We start from the raw sequence: 15,390 nt of genomic DNA on the forward strand, positions 1-15,390 counted from the left end.
TGAGTGATGGTACAGGGCAGCATACAGTAGATGGTATCGAGTACAGTATATACATATGAGATGAGTATGTAGACAAAGTAAATAAAGCGGCATAGTTAAAGTGGCTAGTGATACATGTATTACATAAGGATGCAGTCGATGATATAGAGTACAGTATATACGTATGCATATGAGATGAATAATGTAGGGTAAGTAACATTATATAAGGTAGCATTGTTTAAAGTGGCTAGTGATATATTTACATCATTTCCCATCAATTCCTATTATTAAAGTGGCTGGAGTTGGGTCAGTGTCAATGACAGTGTGTTGGCAGCAGCCACTCAATGTTAGTGGTGGCTGTTTAACAGTCTGATGGCCTTGAGATAGAAGCTGTTTTTCAGTCTCTCGGTCCCTGCTTTGATGCACCTGTACTGACCTCGCCTTCTGGATGATAGCGGGGTGAACAGGCAGTGGCTCGGGTGGTTGATGTCCTTGATGATCTTTATGGCCGTCCTGTAACATCGGGTGGTGTAGGTGTCCTGGAGGGCAGGTAGTTTGCCCCCGGTGATGCGTTGTGCAGACCTCACTACCCTCTGGAGAGCCTTACGGTTGAGGGCGGAGCAGTTGCCGTACCAGGTGGTGATACAGCCCGCCAGGATGCTCTCGATTGTGCATCTGTAGAAGTTTGTGAGTGCTTTTGGTGACAAGCCGAATTTCTTCAGCCTCCTGAGGTTGAAGAGGCGCTGCTGCGCCTTCTTCACGACGCTGTCAGTGTGAGTGGACCAATTCAGTTTGTCTGTGATGTGTACGCCGAGGAACTTAAAACTTGCTACCCTCTCCACTACTGTTCCATCGATGTGGATAGGGGGGTGTTCCCTCTGCTGTTTCCTGAAGTCCACAATCATCTCCTTAGTTTTGTTGACGTTGAGTGTGAGGTTATTTTCCTGACACCACACTCCGAGGGCCCTCACCTCCTCTCTGTAGGCCGTCTCGTCGTTGTTGGTAATCAAGCCTACCACTATTGTGTCGTCCGCAAACTTGATGATTGAGTTGGAGGCGTGCGTGGCCACGCAGTCGTGGGTGAACAGGGAGTACAGGAGAGGGCTCAGAACGCACCCTTGTGGGGCCCCCGTGTTGAGGATCAGCGGGGAGGAGATGTTGTTGCCTACCCTCACCACCTGGGGGCGGCCCGTCAGGAAGTCCAGTACCCAGTTGCACAGGGCGGGGTCGAGACCCAGGGTCTCGAGCTTGATGACGAGCTTGGAGGGTACTATGGTGTTGAATGCCGAGCTGTAGTCGATGAACAGCATTCTCACATAGGTATTCCTCTTGTCCAGGTGGGTTAGGGCAGTGTGGTTGAGATTGCATCGTCTGTGGACCTATTTGGGCGGTAAGCAAATTGGAGTGGGTCTAGGGTGTCAGGTAGGGTGGAGGTGATATGGTCCTTGACTAGTCTCTCAAAGCACTTCATGATGACGGAAGTGAGTGCTACGGGGATAGTCATTTAGCTCAGTTACCTTAGCTTTCTTGGGAACAGGAACAATGGTGGCCCTCTTGAAGCATGTGGGAACAGCAGACTGGTATAGGGATTGATTGAATATGTCCGTAAACACACCGGCCAGCTGGTCTGCGCATGCTCTGAGGGCGCGGCTGGGGATGCCGTCTGGGCCTGCAGCCTTGCGAGGGTTAACACGTTTTAAATGTCTTACTCACCTCGGCTGCAGTGAAGGAGAGACATTTTTATGTCATACTCTCTGAGCATGGCTCTGGGCGAAGCTCGAAACAGAATGCTCCCTCTCTTAGACTAAAACGAATTACCCTATGCTCCCTTGGTTGGATACAGATGAAGACAGAGCCTGTGCTTTGGCGCCTGTATCAGATCTCACATAATTCCCCCTGGATTCATTACAACATTCTTAAATTCAACTTAAAATGTTCGACCAAGGACACCTGGAGGGAGATTATTGGCTTGTAGAAATATGAACCTTCTCAGTGACTTGGCACTTGACAATTTGTGAAAGGGATTCAAGTGCATCCACATCATGGAAAGAAAGAACACATTCACATCTGGGCTGTACAAATCACCCGTAAGGCGATACGAAAGAGGGGTCTGTTGTTGCAGACTCGCCGAAGGTCGTTGAATAGGAAACTTGTTCCCGGCTGAACCTTGATCTTCTCCCTTCCCCATAGAGGCCCAGGGTTTCCATGACAACCTGTATGTGATGTAAGCTGCGCCTACTAATCTTAGTCAACTCATGAAAAGCTGCTACACTCAAGGGGGGTGGGCATTGTTTCCCATCATTTGGTTTAACTCTGGCAAACTGAAGTTTGAAATAAAATGCCCCCATCCCAATGAAAGGAACGATTTGTAAGCCACTAAGTATAGTGTTTAGACCTTCCAAGCAACACAACATGCACCCAACTAGCTTCTTTGATAAGGACCGTCATTTAACCTTCTTTCATTTAAGCTGCATCTAATTCCATATCTGCATTTTACACAGTGGATCCCTGTACTCCTGCATTGATTTACTAAAATGACTTATTCTCTGTGGGACTATCACTTGCTCTGATCTCAATAGATGGATCCTACATCCTCCACAGATCTAGGGCCAGTTATTCTGGTAGCTTTCTTGGGGAATGTATGGGGACATTCCAGAGACTGAAGCAGAGCAACAGGTAGACTCTCGCTGAATCAGTGGATACAAGCATAGGACTAGAGCCGGGACGATGCCAGGACTGCGACACTCGTTAGTATCGTGCCAAGGAAACAAAACACAAAAGTGGTTTTAACTCCTTTAGGAAAACAGCCCTAAGGTTGGAAATAAACATCCTTATTTTGTCATACAGAGTCAACATTTTAGTTTTTCTCAAGCTATAGCACACAATATTTGATATACAGCAGGTTTTTTAAAAGGACCAAAGAGCTTGGTCTGTGTCGTGTTTTTATTTTTGCCATGGAAAAAAATATTGCGGTACTGGTATCGTCCCAGTCCTACTTCTGACAAACTCATGTCAAATGTGGGAAATTAAAGTTCGTAATGCAACTCATAAAATGTTTTTGAAGCTAAGTTATAACATTCCAGGTTCAATTGCATTATGTGCTTTTCCAAAACAAAGAGATGTTTTTTGGCAGTTGCACAATTTAAGCTGCTCAAGTGGTATCACTCTATGATGTAACTGCAAAACACCCATAAGGAAATGCACACATCCCAATGTCCCCATGCAATCTCCCTGTATGGCCAATCTCTGACTAGGCAGCATGTAAAATAAACACTTAATATTATAAAAGTTTCATTTGTGGAAGCTGAATAATTGGCAATAAGTGTCTGCGTACCTCTGAGCTTGTAAAGCTCGCCATTGAACGAGTTGACGATAAACATGTGTGGGGCCTCATCACTCTGGACAACCGATGCACCAATCAGAGGCAAGGAGCCCCTGGGCTTCTGGCTCTTGCCCTGTTCATGTACAAAGTACTGCAGCTGTCCCAGCTCTGGATCCAGCACAAAGTACCTGTATGAGAGGGTGAGAGAAAAGGGAGGCATAGTGAAAGAGAAAAGAAAAAGAGGGGAACAGAGAGGGAGATATTTTTTTTAGGTATTGATTCTTTACGTACTCATCATTGTTTAATACTTCTGCTATTACTTTAGCAGTAATTGCAACTGCTAAGGAATACAGTCATGAGACAGAGAGAGAGAGAGAAAAACAGAGCAAGAGACACATGCACACAAGTGGAGGAAGGGGAGGACCATCCTCCTCATTGAAATTTCATTTGTTTTAATAGTGAAACACTAAAAGTTATAATTTTTAAATAAAGCTATACTAAATATATTAATATGCCACAACATTAAAACACTGTTGTTTAGCAATGAAGGTCTATAGTAACTTCAACAGCACTCTCTGTGGTAGCACAATGGTGTAGCCGGAAGACAGCTAGCTTGTTGTCCTCCTCAGGGTACATTGACTTCAATACAAAACCTTGGAGGCTTGTAGGCCTCACCCCCTTCCATTGACCTACATAGTAAATATGACCATTTCCGGAGGATAACTTCCATCAAATCAAAGCTTTTGCAGCATGAACTGACATGTTGTCCATCCCATCATAGGATAGGATCAGAGAATTAACCTAGTGTGTTATATTGGGGTTGTGTCGCAGAGCATTATTGGAGAGAGATTGAAAGTGATAGCTGAGCATTTCTTGGATATTATTAAATTCAAAATATTTTTTTCAAATTACATGAGATGGAAGAGGTAGATTGTAAAATAGTTCTTGGTTTTAGAACTTTATTGTAATTGTCCAGTTAGTGCAATCCATTTCAATTTGCCTTGCTAACTTCGTGGCAAGTAGCAGTAGCTAGCTAGCTATCAGCTCGCCGCCAACGCTACCGAAAATGTTGTTGAATTTTACCCCTTTCATTCTCTGGGGTACACGGAGTACACGACGAAAGGGAAAGTTCCACTAACAAGGGCAACTACAAGGAGGTTGCAGAGGTAATTGCACATTTTCTGGGATGTCGAAATCAATTCAGAATGATTTGATAGCTTCCATCGCATCATCCATTAAAAGTTAGATTAAAAAGAGAGAGAGGGGTTGATGCAGATAATGTTTTTCACCCGCTCAAGTAAGCTTTCCACTTTCTTCCGGTATTTATTTAGCAAAGATGATAACACATAATCACTCCAGACAGACACAAACAAAAACTCATTACATAAATGGGGTAGCAACCTTGGCTTCACCTAAACATTAGAGCTCTGACATGCTGGATGGGATGAAAACGAGACGATTTTTCAGTCTGATCAACTCTAGGCTACTACGTTACTAAGAACAGCTGCATTTGACACGTCAAATAACACAGTTTGATTGTAGAATGTTGTGCTGGACCGAAACTTCTGGTATTAGCTAGGTAGCCACTTGTTGTTCGCCTGTTGTAATTGAAATTCAGTTCATGAAAATAAATAGCTAGCCAGATACTGAACCCTGTTGCCCAAAGCTAACATTATAAGCAGCCAGCAAGCTTCATGAGGCTCGACCGGACTGGGTTATGTGTTGTGCCTAATCCTTATTGTGGCTAGCTTCACAATATTGGAATTTGCTGTTTGCCTTCAAAAGTACCTCTTGTGTGTATTGACATTCATATGGCACTGTACAGTTTTACCTAAGGATTGGGGATCAATGAAATGGGGTAACAGTCTACTCAATACCCAATATATTTTTTCCATATGTCCTCCTCAGAGTTTTCAGTCTCAAACATCCATGCAATTGTTTTTCCTCTGGAATAGTGTTCAATACACATAGGATGACAACAAATGTAGCTCAATTCATAGTTTTAGAGTCCCACAATAAGAGGTATCGAAACTAATGTTCTCTGGGTGTAACTGAGTAGACTGATACCTATGGATTGTGGATCAATGACAAGGGGTAAGGCTGTACAGTGAAATAAGTACGCCCCAATGCAATTCTAAAGTCTAATACATCCATTGTGGTTTCAACAGATTTGTCAAATTAACACATGATTGCCTTTTGTTGATTTTATATAACATTTCAAACTTGTTTATAGCATGACACTTATTTTGAAGGGCGAACCAAAGTTCACTATTGTGGCTAATCCTTATTGTGGCTAGCTTCACATAGATGGGTCTGACAACCATCAATCAAATAAGAACTGGCTTATAAATTAGGGTTATTTTAGATGACACCTAGCTATGTAGTTAGCTAGCTAACTATAGCTACTGAAACAGATTGTCGTTTTGCTATGTTTTTGGGGAACAACATTGTTTGCATCCATGAGCTAGCTAGCTTTTTTAAATGACCGGCACTGTAGGTGCGCGAGACCACTTTATCAGCATCATAGCATACGTATCGATGAATCATTGTGACATCTGAAATACGAGGGATAGTGTAATCAATGTGTAATAACTACGTAAAACGTTCAGGAACGCAAACGTTATTTGACGTGTATCTTTTTTGACATGCAAAGACCCAAACGGCGTTCCACAGCATACAGCCGATGTGCCCTGTCCATTTTTTCAGGGTAAACTAATTGGTCAAGTTGTTTTTAATGGTCAATTTGTACGTATGTCAGGAAAAAATGTGAATGTGAGGAAATTTGTTTTATATTCAAAATTGGGCTGGCTAGGCTGCTTATACGTTTTCAACCCAAAGTGATTCACTGGAAATAATCAATACAACATAGTGATGACAGAAGAGTTCATTTTTGATAAGGCCTACAGTTGCATGATGCAAACATGCATAAAGCAAGCTCAGCCCAGTGAGTTCTACTGTCTAGCAGTTGTCTCTGTGAAGAGGAAATACCCCTCCTAATCTAGTCTAAATATAATTAATATGAACAAGTATAAAGGTTGCTGCAGTTTGAAAGGGTTTTCATCCCCCCAGGTCCAGGAGAAAAAGAAAAAAAAAACATGTGACCTGATTAGGAAAAACTGGTCCCATCAAAGCCCTTATAAAACCTTTTTACAACTGATTAATCACTGTCATACCTTAGGGTCCATAGTTTTCCTGGTTAGGTTAATAGATAAGGGAAAACTCTGGGCCCCAGGGGGTAAAAATTGCCCCACCACTCTGGGACCTAATGGTGCCAGCAGTCTGCTTGCAGTTGTCAGTTATCGTCAGGTATGTGGATGATCAGGGCTTTATTCAGGAACGTTTCTTTGGCCACTTTGATGTGTCAAGTGGGCAAGATGCACAGTCTGTGTTTGACTTTGTGAATTTTGAGACTTCCGAGTTTAAGTTCATAGAGAAACTCATTGTCCAAACCTACGACGGCGCAGCTGTAATGGAATGTATCTGCTATTTGTATTTACAGCGAAGTGCCCTGATTAAGAGATGATGACCATTCCACAACCATTGTCAACTCTCTCCTGACATGAACCGAAGCCACGTCTCACGTGCCCTCTCATCCACTGGCACATTGAATGTTTCCTCTCCAAGCACTGTGAGAACCCCGATCAATTTTCTCTCATTACTATATGTAGAGTCAATCACACACACAATCACATTATTACACATCAATGATTTTACTCCTTACTTGGACTAAATCATTCTTCGCTCTTTTGTCTGTTGTTGTGTTGTTGTTTATCTACCCAGTCAAATCCTGTCCAGCACTGAAGTCAAGGCTCTGAACAGCTCAACTCGTGCCTCATACCCTCATTCAATCACTGTGGTGATCCCTTCCCAACACAGTGAGTAGCCCTCTCATTCCCATTTCCCATAACATTGTATTATAAATAAAGGTCTTTATAAAATGCTTTAGGTTCAAATAGTCTGACGATTTCTGAAACACACTTTGTCGTTCCATGCATTCCGTGCCGATTACCGTGGGTCTCCCATCCTCCTCAATGTTTCCACCATTCAAATTCCTCTCACCTTTCATGCAAAAATAGATATTTCACAGGGGCTCTTCATTATAGAAGCTTCAGCCATATTACTGAGCTCATTAAGAAGTGACTTCAACACCTACCCACTAGCTATCCCAAATTACCCAAGAAGGCATTAGAGTGTATAGGTACCTTGAGTGGAGAGGCTGGAGCTCACAGCTCGCCAAGTGAAAATTAAACGGAATCAGACAGGTTTGTTACCTTTGATTATTGAATGGCCCCAAGCTTAGGCCTAATTTAATTTCAGTCAGAGCCTGCAACATGACATACACAGAGCAAGTAAAGGACACACCCACTCCAGTCCTGGCTATGGGACAGTACCAGTTTGTCACCTATTAGGCTGACTTGTCACAACAAAGCATTCATGACATAGACAGTGTGTTACCCTGTTTGGTTGGCCTTTCATTGTATGGCCATCTAGACCCTGAAGTGTTATTACCTGGAGATTCCCTTACAGCCGATCAATCGTCTCTTTCCAAAGTGCGATTAGAGAAGCACCTCTATTGACCAGGCTTTGGAACATGCCGAGCGAGTACTTACAGGTCAACAGCACCCACAGACAAAAACCTCCACACTGCTACAACCAGAACAGAGAGCATCATCATGGACCGTTTTCACATTGACGATAGACACTGGAGAGATTCTCGAGAGACATTACTATTGTCTAAACGTGCAAAATTCTTACTTCGCAAGTTATTCACCCCCCCCCCAAAAAAAAATTGCCCCCCCTTTGAGCAGAGCAGTGTAAACTAAATGTTTTTGTTGAGTTCAAAACTCCTAGAGTATAAATGTATAGACATGTTCGTTATATTTGAGGCTTGCTTTTTTATTTTTAACTGAAATTGCAGCCTGTCACATTCTGAAATTGTCACAGTAGCTGCTGGCTGTAATGAGCCACATAAAACTATTGAAGCCTATTCCCGGGCACAGTTTTTAAAAATGTTTGTACTACAATATTTTAAAAAACAACAAGATATGCAAATCCATTTTTAGATAGTAGATCATCAAGTTTTCATTTGTAACGTGTGGTGATTTCAGAGGTGGCACCAACACGTGTGGTGGTGGGGGGGAATTGTTTTCCTGGGGCCCAGAGTTTTTCCTGATCTGGTAGGATAACCTGACCGGGTAAACTTCAGACCCTAGTTGTAGGGGATGACATAGTAATAAATCAACTGTAAAAACTAGACTACGATGGCACCAGCATTTTTCTAATCAGGTCATAAATAAACTCCTGGCCCTAGGGAGGACGAAAACAAAGTCCTGTCAAACAAATTATGAGGCAAATCAGTCTAAACAACAGTACTTTGTCCCTCTTAATGCTGTCTTGTCTATTTTTATTAAACCAACTCAAAAGTGCTGGGGCAAATGTCAACTCCCCACACATTTACGGGCAGCCCTGCTGTGCTGATTTCTACAATGTGGATTGATGGAAATTGCCACACAATGCTACAAATGAAGAAACATAACCCATGCACGATCTACAGTGCATTCGGAAGAAATAGACCCTTGGACCTCTTTCACATTTTGTTGCGTTACAGCCTTATTCTAAAATCTATTCAATTGTTTTTTTCTCCTCAATCTACACACACACACAACCCCATAATGACAAAGCAAAAAGAGATGTTTAAATAACCTAAAACATCACATTAACGTAAGTATTCAGACCCTTTACTACTTTGTTGAAGCACCTTTGGCAGCAGTTACAGCCTTGAGTATTCTCGGGTGGATCACCACAAGCTTGGCACACCTGTATTTGGGGAGTTTCTCCCATTCTTCTTTGCAGATCCTCTCAAGTTCTGTCAGGTTAGATGGAAGAGTCACTGCACAGCTATTTTCAGGTCTCTGCAGAGATGTCTGATCAGGTTCAGGTCCAGGCTCTGGCTGGGCCACTCAAGGACATTCAGAGACTTGTCCTGAAGCCGCTCCTGTGTTGTGTTGGCTGTGTACTTAGGGTCGTTGTCCTGTTGGAAGATGAACCTTCAGAGCGCTCAGGATCTGACTGGTGGAGCAGGTTTTCATCAAGGATCTCTGTACTTTGCTCCGTTCAGCTTTCCCTCAATCCTGACTAGTCTCTCAGTCCCTGCTGCTGAAAAATGTCCTCACAGCATGATGCTGCCACCACCATGCTTCACTGTAGGGATGGTTCCAGTTTCCTCCAGACGTGACGCTTGGCCAAAGAGTTCAATCTTGGTTTCATCAGACCAGAGAATCTTGTTTCTCTTCGTCAGGGTCTTTAGGTGCATTTTGGCTCCAAGAGGGCGGTCATGTGCCTTTTACTGAGGAGTGGCTTCCGTCTGGCCACTCTACCATAAAGGCCTGATTGGTTGAGTGCTGCAGAGATGGTTGTCCTTCTGGAAGGCTCTCCCATCTCCACAGAGGAACTCTAGAGCTCTGTCAGAGTTACCATCAGGTTCTTGGTCACGTCCCTGACCAAGGCCCTTCTCCCCCGATTGCTCAGTTTGGCCGGGCGGCCAGCTCTAGAAATAGTCTTGGTGGTTCCAAACTTCTTCCATTTAAGAATGATCGAGGTCACGGTGTTCTTGGGGACCTTCAATGTTACAGAAATGTTTTGGTACCTTTCTGTGCCTCAACACAATCCTGTTGTCTCGGAGCACTACGAATTATTTCGACATCATGGCTTGGTTTTTGCTCTGACATGCACTGTCAGCTGTGGGACCTTATATAGACAGGTGTGTGCCTTTCCAAATCATGCCCAATCAATCGAATTTACCACAGCTAGACTCCAATCAGGTTGTAGAAACGTCAATGATGATCAATGGAAACAGGATGCGTCTGAGCTCAATTTTGAGTCTCATAGCAAATGGTCTGAATACTTGTGTAAAGGTAGTTCTGTTTTGTTAATAAATTGGCCAAAATGTCTAAAAACCTGTTTTTGCTTTGTCATTTTGGGGTATTGTGTGTAGATTGGCGAGGAAAAACTTGAATTTAAATCAATTTTAGAATAAGGCTTTAACATAACAAAATGTGGAAAACGTCAATGGTTCTGAATACTTAATGAATATATGCATTTTATTCTTGGGTGGCGGGAATGGGCTTCCATATCAAAACAGCTCATCTTAACTTCCCGGTGAATTATACCCACATTTTCAATAGCAATTTTCTTATACCCCATGTAGCCTAATGATTTGCATGATATTTATTCAAATGAAACATGGTTTGTTGTAATGTTGTAAGGTACATTTATGTGTTGGAGGAGTATTTGTTCATTTTTGATAGGCTAACCTTATTTGATGAAGACATGTTAGCTTTAACTAGCAGTAACTTAGCTTGCATATGGCTCATGCCATGTAACTGGCTAATGTTATGTTCCATTAGCCGTTACAGGATAGGTACTGTTTGGCATAGCCAACAGATCCGACCGCTTGCTTACAAGCTGCACTATAGGTGTAACAGTTGGGATAATCGGACAATTTGGAGTACTACGCATTTCTCAACCCTGGATTGAGGTATGTCTTCCGAGCCATATCTCGCACCGGCTCTGTGGTGTCTTAATCGACATAGGAATGCTGTCCAACCCTATTGCAATTGTAAGCAAGAGGGTCAGATCGGCTGGCTATGTTTGGCGTAGGACAGAGAATTTGGCCAACCTTAACCTGCCGATACTATCTTCGTTCTAGATTTCGGGTCAAACATGGGATGTTCTAAAATGTCTCTGTCCAGTTGCAAGTGGTTTGTTTGAATAAAATAAACTTGTATTAAAATAAATCAATTTTTGCTCAATGAAGCAATCCAACAATGTGTTCACCGCCATCTTGTCCATTTCTTTCATTGAGACAGGTGGGTCCACCCCAAAGTGCCACACGAGGGATGATTTTATACATCTATTTGATAAGCTATTTGCCATGCGCATTTCCCTAACTGCACGCTTAAAACAAAACACACAGCTCATTTAAAAAAAATGTAAAAGTTAATTATCCTCTGTGGCCAAATCATGCTCTCTGGTGTAGTATTTTGAATGATTTAATTTATTTCTGCATAGGCACGAGTACTTAGCTCTCTCATTTTGGAAAAGGTCATTCATTTTACTGGATTCCAAGCTTGCATCAGCTGGTCTTGGAGCTTGTTGCTTTGTTCTAGAGCAGGGGTGTCAAAGTCAAATGGACGGAGGGCCAAATAAAAAATTTAGCTACAAGCCGAGGGCCGGACTGTTCGAATGTTCATTGAAAATTTTTTAAATTACGCATATAGTCTAGTGAACCTAATTGAACCTACTGAAAACCTAACAAATATATTCCAATATGATCAGATAAATAAAGCAATATTTTCTTATGGCTCTGTCAGTAATCTTTAATTTTCAACAGACACAAAAGACAAATTTCCTTTATATAAAAATCCCCATAACATGAACATTAAATGAAAGAAACCGGTATTCAAGGCACCATCAGTAGCCTATATTTTCTATTTTAGCAAAAGTGGGCTAAATTTACTTCAAAGAAAAAAACAATAATAGCAATTTTCTATCATCCACTCAACTGAAATATTTTTAAAATATAATTGGATTGAAATACAATAAAATAAAGTGCAAAAATCTATTAATCAAAAACAACACTTTGTTTAAGGAGAAGTAACATGCAGTGAAAACAAATATTAAACTTTAACTTTTAAACTTGAACTGAGTAAAAACTCTAAATATGTGATTGCACAGTAATGTTCACTTGTTTGAGGTTGAGGGTGATACTTGGTGGTGTCCCATCTTTTCCACAAGTTCATCAATGTTCGGGGTAAGGCTCTGAGCTGAGGAAATCCTCAGAATTGAGTGGAGGTGTTCAGCAGTAAGTCGACTTCTGTGTGATGTTTTGTTCAAGTTCATCAAAGAAAACAGTTGTTCACACAGGTATGTGCTGCCAAACATAGACAACGTTTGAGCAGCCTGGATGCGCAGCTGGGGCATTGTGTCGGGGAGGAAACGGGCGAACTCCGCAGCACCCACTGCCGCATATTTTGCCCTCAGTGCATCATTGCATTGGAGGTCAATCAACTCCATTTGGAGGTTTGGTGGTGAGCTTTCCACGTCAACAGCAAATGGGTTACCGAGCAGTTCCAACCTGCTTTTTTGTGCTTCAAAGTCAGCAAATCGGCGTCGAAAGTCAGCGGCAAGCATACCTATTTTATCAGCCAACTGTGCGCTCGGGAACGCACTGGTAGAGAGCTTCTCTTTCATGGTCTGGCAGCTGGGAAAGTGGCTCAAATTTTCTTTCCGCATCTGCGTCTCCCACAGAGTCAGTTTGGTTTTAAATGCCTTCACTGTACTGTACATATCAGAGATGACACGATCCCGACCCTGCAGCTGCAAGTTCATTGCATTCAGATGACTCGTAATGTCACACAGAAAAGCCATTTCACACAGAAACATTTCGTCTCGGAGTTGTGTTGTGTCTTTCCCTTTGCTGTCCAAGAACAGACAAATCTCCTCACGAAGCTCGAAACATCTTTGAAGCACCTTTCCCTGGCTTAGCCATCGCACCTCTGTGTGATAAGGCAAATCACCATGCTCCGTTTCTAACTCCGTCAGAAATGCCTTGAACTGGCGGTGATTCAAACCTTTGGCTCTGATAAAGTTAACTGTGCGCGTGATGATGCTCATTACATGCTCCATTTTCAAGGCTTTACCGCACAACGCTTCCTGGTGTATGATACAATGATAAGCTGTCAGCTCACCTGTCGCGTTTTCCTCTTGCATCTTTTCCCGTATCTTCTTCACCAGTCCGCTCCTGTGTCCACACATCGCAGGTGCTCCGTCGGTTGTCAAACCCACGAGTTTTTCCCAAGGCAGCTCCATCTCATTTACACATCTTGACACCTCTTCATACAAATCATGCCCCGTAGTTGTGCCATGCATAGGACGTAAAGCCAAAAACTCCTCTGTCACGCTTAGGCTGGAGTCCACTCCGCGGATGAAAATTGACAACTGGGCAATGTCAGAAATGTCGGTGCTCTCATCCACAGCCAAGGAATATGCAATGAAATCTTTTCCCTTTTTCACAAGCTGCTCTTTTAGATTGATGGACAACTGGTCTACTCTCTCGGCAATGGTGTTTCTGCTCAGACTCACATTTAAAAAGAGTTGCCTTTTTTCTGGGCAAACTTCGTCACAAACTTTAATCATGCAGTTTTTGATGAAATCCCCCTCCGTAAATGGCCGGGCTGATTTGGCGATCTCTTCTGCCAAAATAAAACTGGCCTTGACAGCAGCCTGGCCTTGTGATTTGGCTTTTTTGAACAGAGCCTGTCGAGATTTGAGGCCTCGTTTTAATTCCTCTGCCTTTTGTAGCCTTTGTTCCATGTCCATATTCTTGTTTTTGTCCGCGTGTTTCGTTTCATAATGTCGTCTCAGATTATACTCTTTCAGTACCGCCACACTTTCTCCACACAGAAGACACACAGGTTTTCCAGCTACCTCCGTGAACAAATACTCCGACTCCCACCTTGTTTGAAACCCCCGGTTCTCAGTGTCCACCTTCCGTTTTGCCATTTTTGATGGGTATCTGAAAGTTAATTTTACTGTGATGCTGACAACTGCTGTGCCAATAAATATTGAAATGAAGCAGCCTACTGCTCAGTGCGTCACCGTTGCATTGTGGGAAATGTAGTATTGGTGCGTGTAAAAGATCTGCGGGCTGCCGGCTTGCTGCGGTCTGCGGGCCGGTTCTAATAATAAATCAAGATCATCCCAGGGGCCGTAAAAAACCTTCTCGCGGGCCGGATGTGGCCCGCGGGCCTTGACTCTGACATATGTGTTCTAGAGGCTCATTTAGCATACCAGCCTATTTTAATTTATTCATACGTTGTTTCATTAGGGCAATTTGTATCTTGCAGCAGAAGATGTATCCGTGATAATGGTCATATTTCACCAGCCCCTTTGCATTAACACTCAAGACAGCTTGAACTAAATCTCTGGTGTTCAATGCATTTCATGTGCGTGCACATTGCATGTTTCCCAAAAAGGAATGTTGTTCTGACTTAAGCTGGTGATAAAATTGTCAACTTTACAAGACCTTAACAGTCCACAAATATGCATTACCTTAACTTGAATGTATGCAGTCCATCGGACTCTAAATGTGGGCAATGATAGCTGGGTCCTTCACATTAGCCATTTTCCCATTAAACCTCAGGATTTCCATAAAGTGTAGTGCCATCTGGAAATGGATCCCACACCCACGACCTCCCGCTCCATCCCAAGAGAATGTGATTAATGTGTGCAACGGGGATCTTTGTGCCTGGGTCAGTATTTCAACCCTGACACAGTCAGCAAAGAGCAGGATTTATAATTGACCCCAGATATAGTCCTGGCCCTGTCAGTGGAAAACAAATGGTAATGGTGTTAAAAGTGATGGATAGTGTAACCTTACTCCTTACTAAACAGCCAGTTGTTTCAGTACAATACCATGACAACACTGCAGCACACTGTCCCCAGGTGAACTCAAATTCATGGCCAAGTAGCACACTAGAAACTGTAACAAAGCATGGGAAAACTATCCTCATACTTCCGAGACATCACTCCCACACGACTCCTGGTTCAACTCCAATAGCCCAAAAGGGACATCCTACTGCGGACACCAATTACCAGGAGGCAGAAGGTACCTACACTGGACAGAACTGCTAAAAGACCTGTGTTGAACAATGATTGATAACCCAATGAAACAGATATTTTCAATTGAGCTCCATTCTCCTGAGGGCCTGATGTCCAACAGTTCCAACTCAAGACTATCAGTCATAGCACCACTCTATGGGGGGCGGAAGAAGCGGAACACCAAAGTCGAGGGGGTGCAATCTTGCCTGGCTACCTAAACACCTTGCTTTGGCCAAACGCTAGGCCCATGGACGTTAGTTTTTCCGCCGCAATACGTCTGGATCCGTGTACCTCCTCAATGATATCTACAATGAAACAATTTCTAACCATTCTGATTGGAACCAGAACCTGATGGGTTGGCCCAGAGCCAGAACATACATGGGTAATTCAAAGCAGCGATACTCTGATTAGTTAGAGATGATCCAATC

The 15,390-nt window shown here is 42.9% G+C and overlaps 1 protein-coding gene across 2 annotated transcripts in view; it reads right to left on the bottom strand.

Moving 5' to 3' along the window:
- The window catches only part of LOC124012044 (oxysterol-binding protein-related protein 10-like), a 165,549-nt gene that overhangs the window by 131,792 nt on the left and 18,367 nt on the right, over positions 1-15,390 (bottom strand). For both annotated transcript variants that reach the window (XM_046325410.1, XM_046325409.1), the window contains exon 2: positions 3,314-3,489. In XM_046325410.1, coding sequence (XP_046181366.1) covers positions 3,314-3,489 — 176 coding nt within the window. The remainder of the gene's footprint in view (positions 1-3,313; positions 3,490-15,390) is intronic.

The sequence above is a fragment of the Oncorhynchus gorbuscha genome, linkage group LG24 (genome assembly GCF_021184085.1).
Source record: "Oncorhynchus gorbuscha isolate QuinsamMale2020 ecotype Even-year linkage group LG24, OgorEven_v1.0, whole genome shotgun sequence".
NCBI classification, from domain to species: Eukaryota; Metazoa; Chordata; class Actinopteri; order Salmoniformes; family Salmonidae; genus Oncorhynchus; species Oncorhynchus gorbuscha.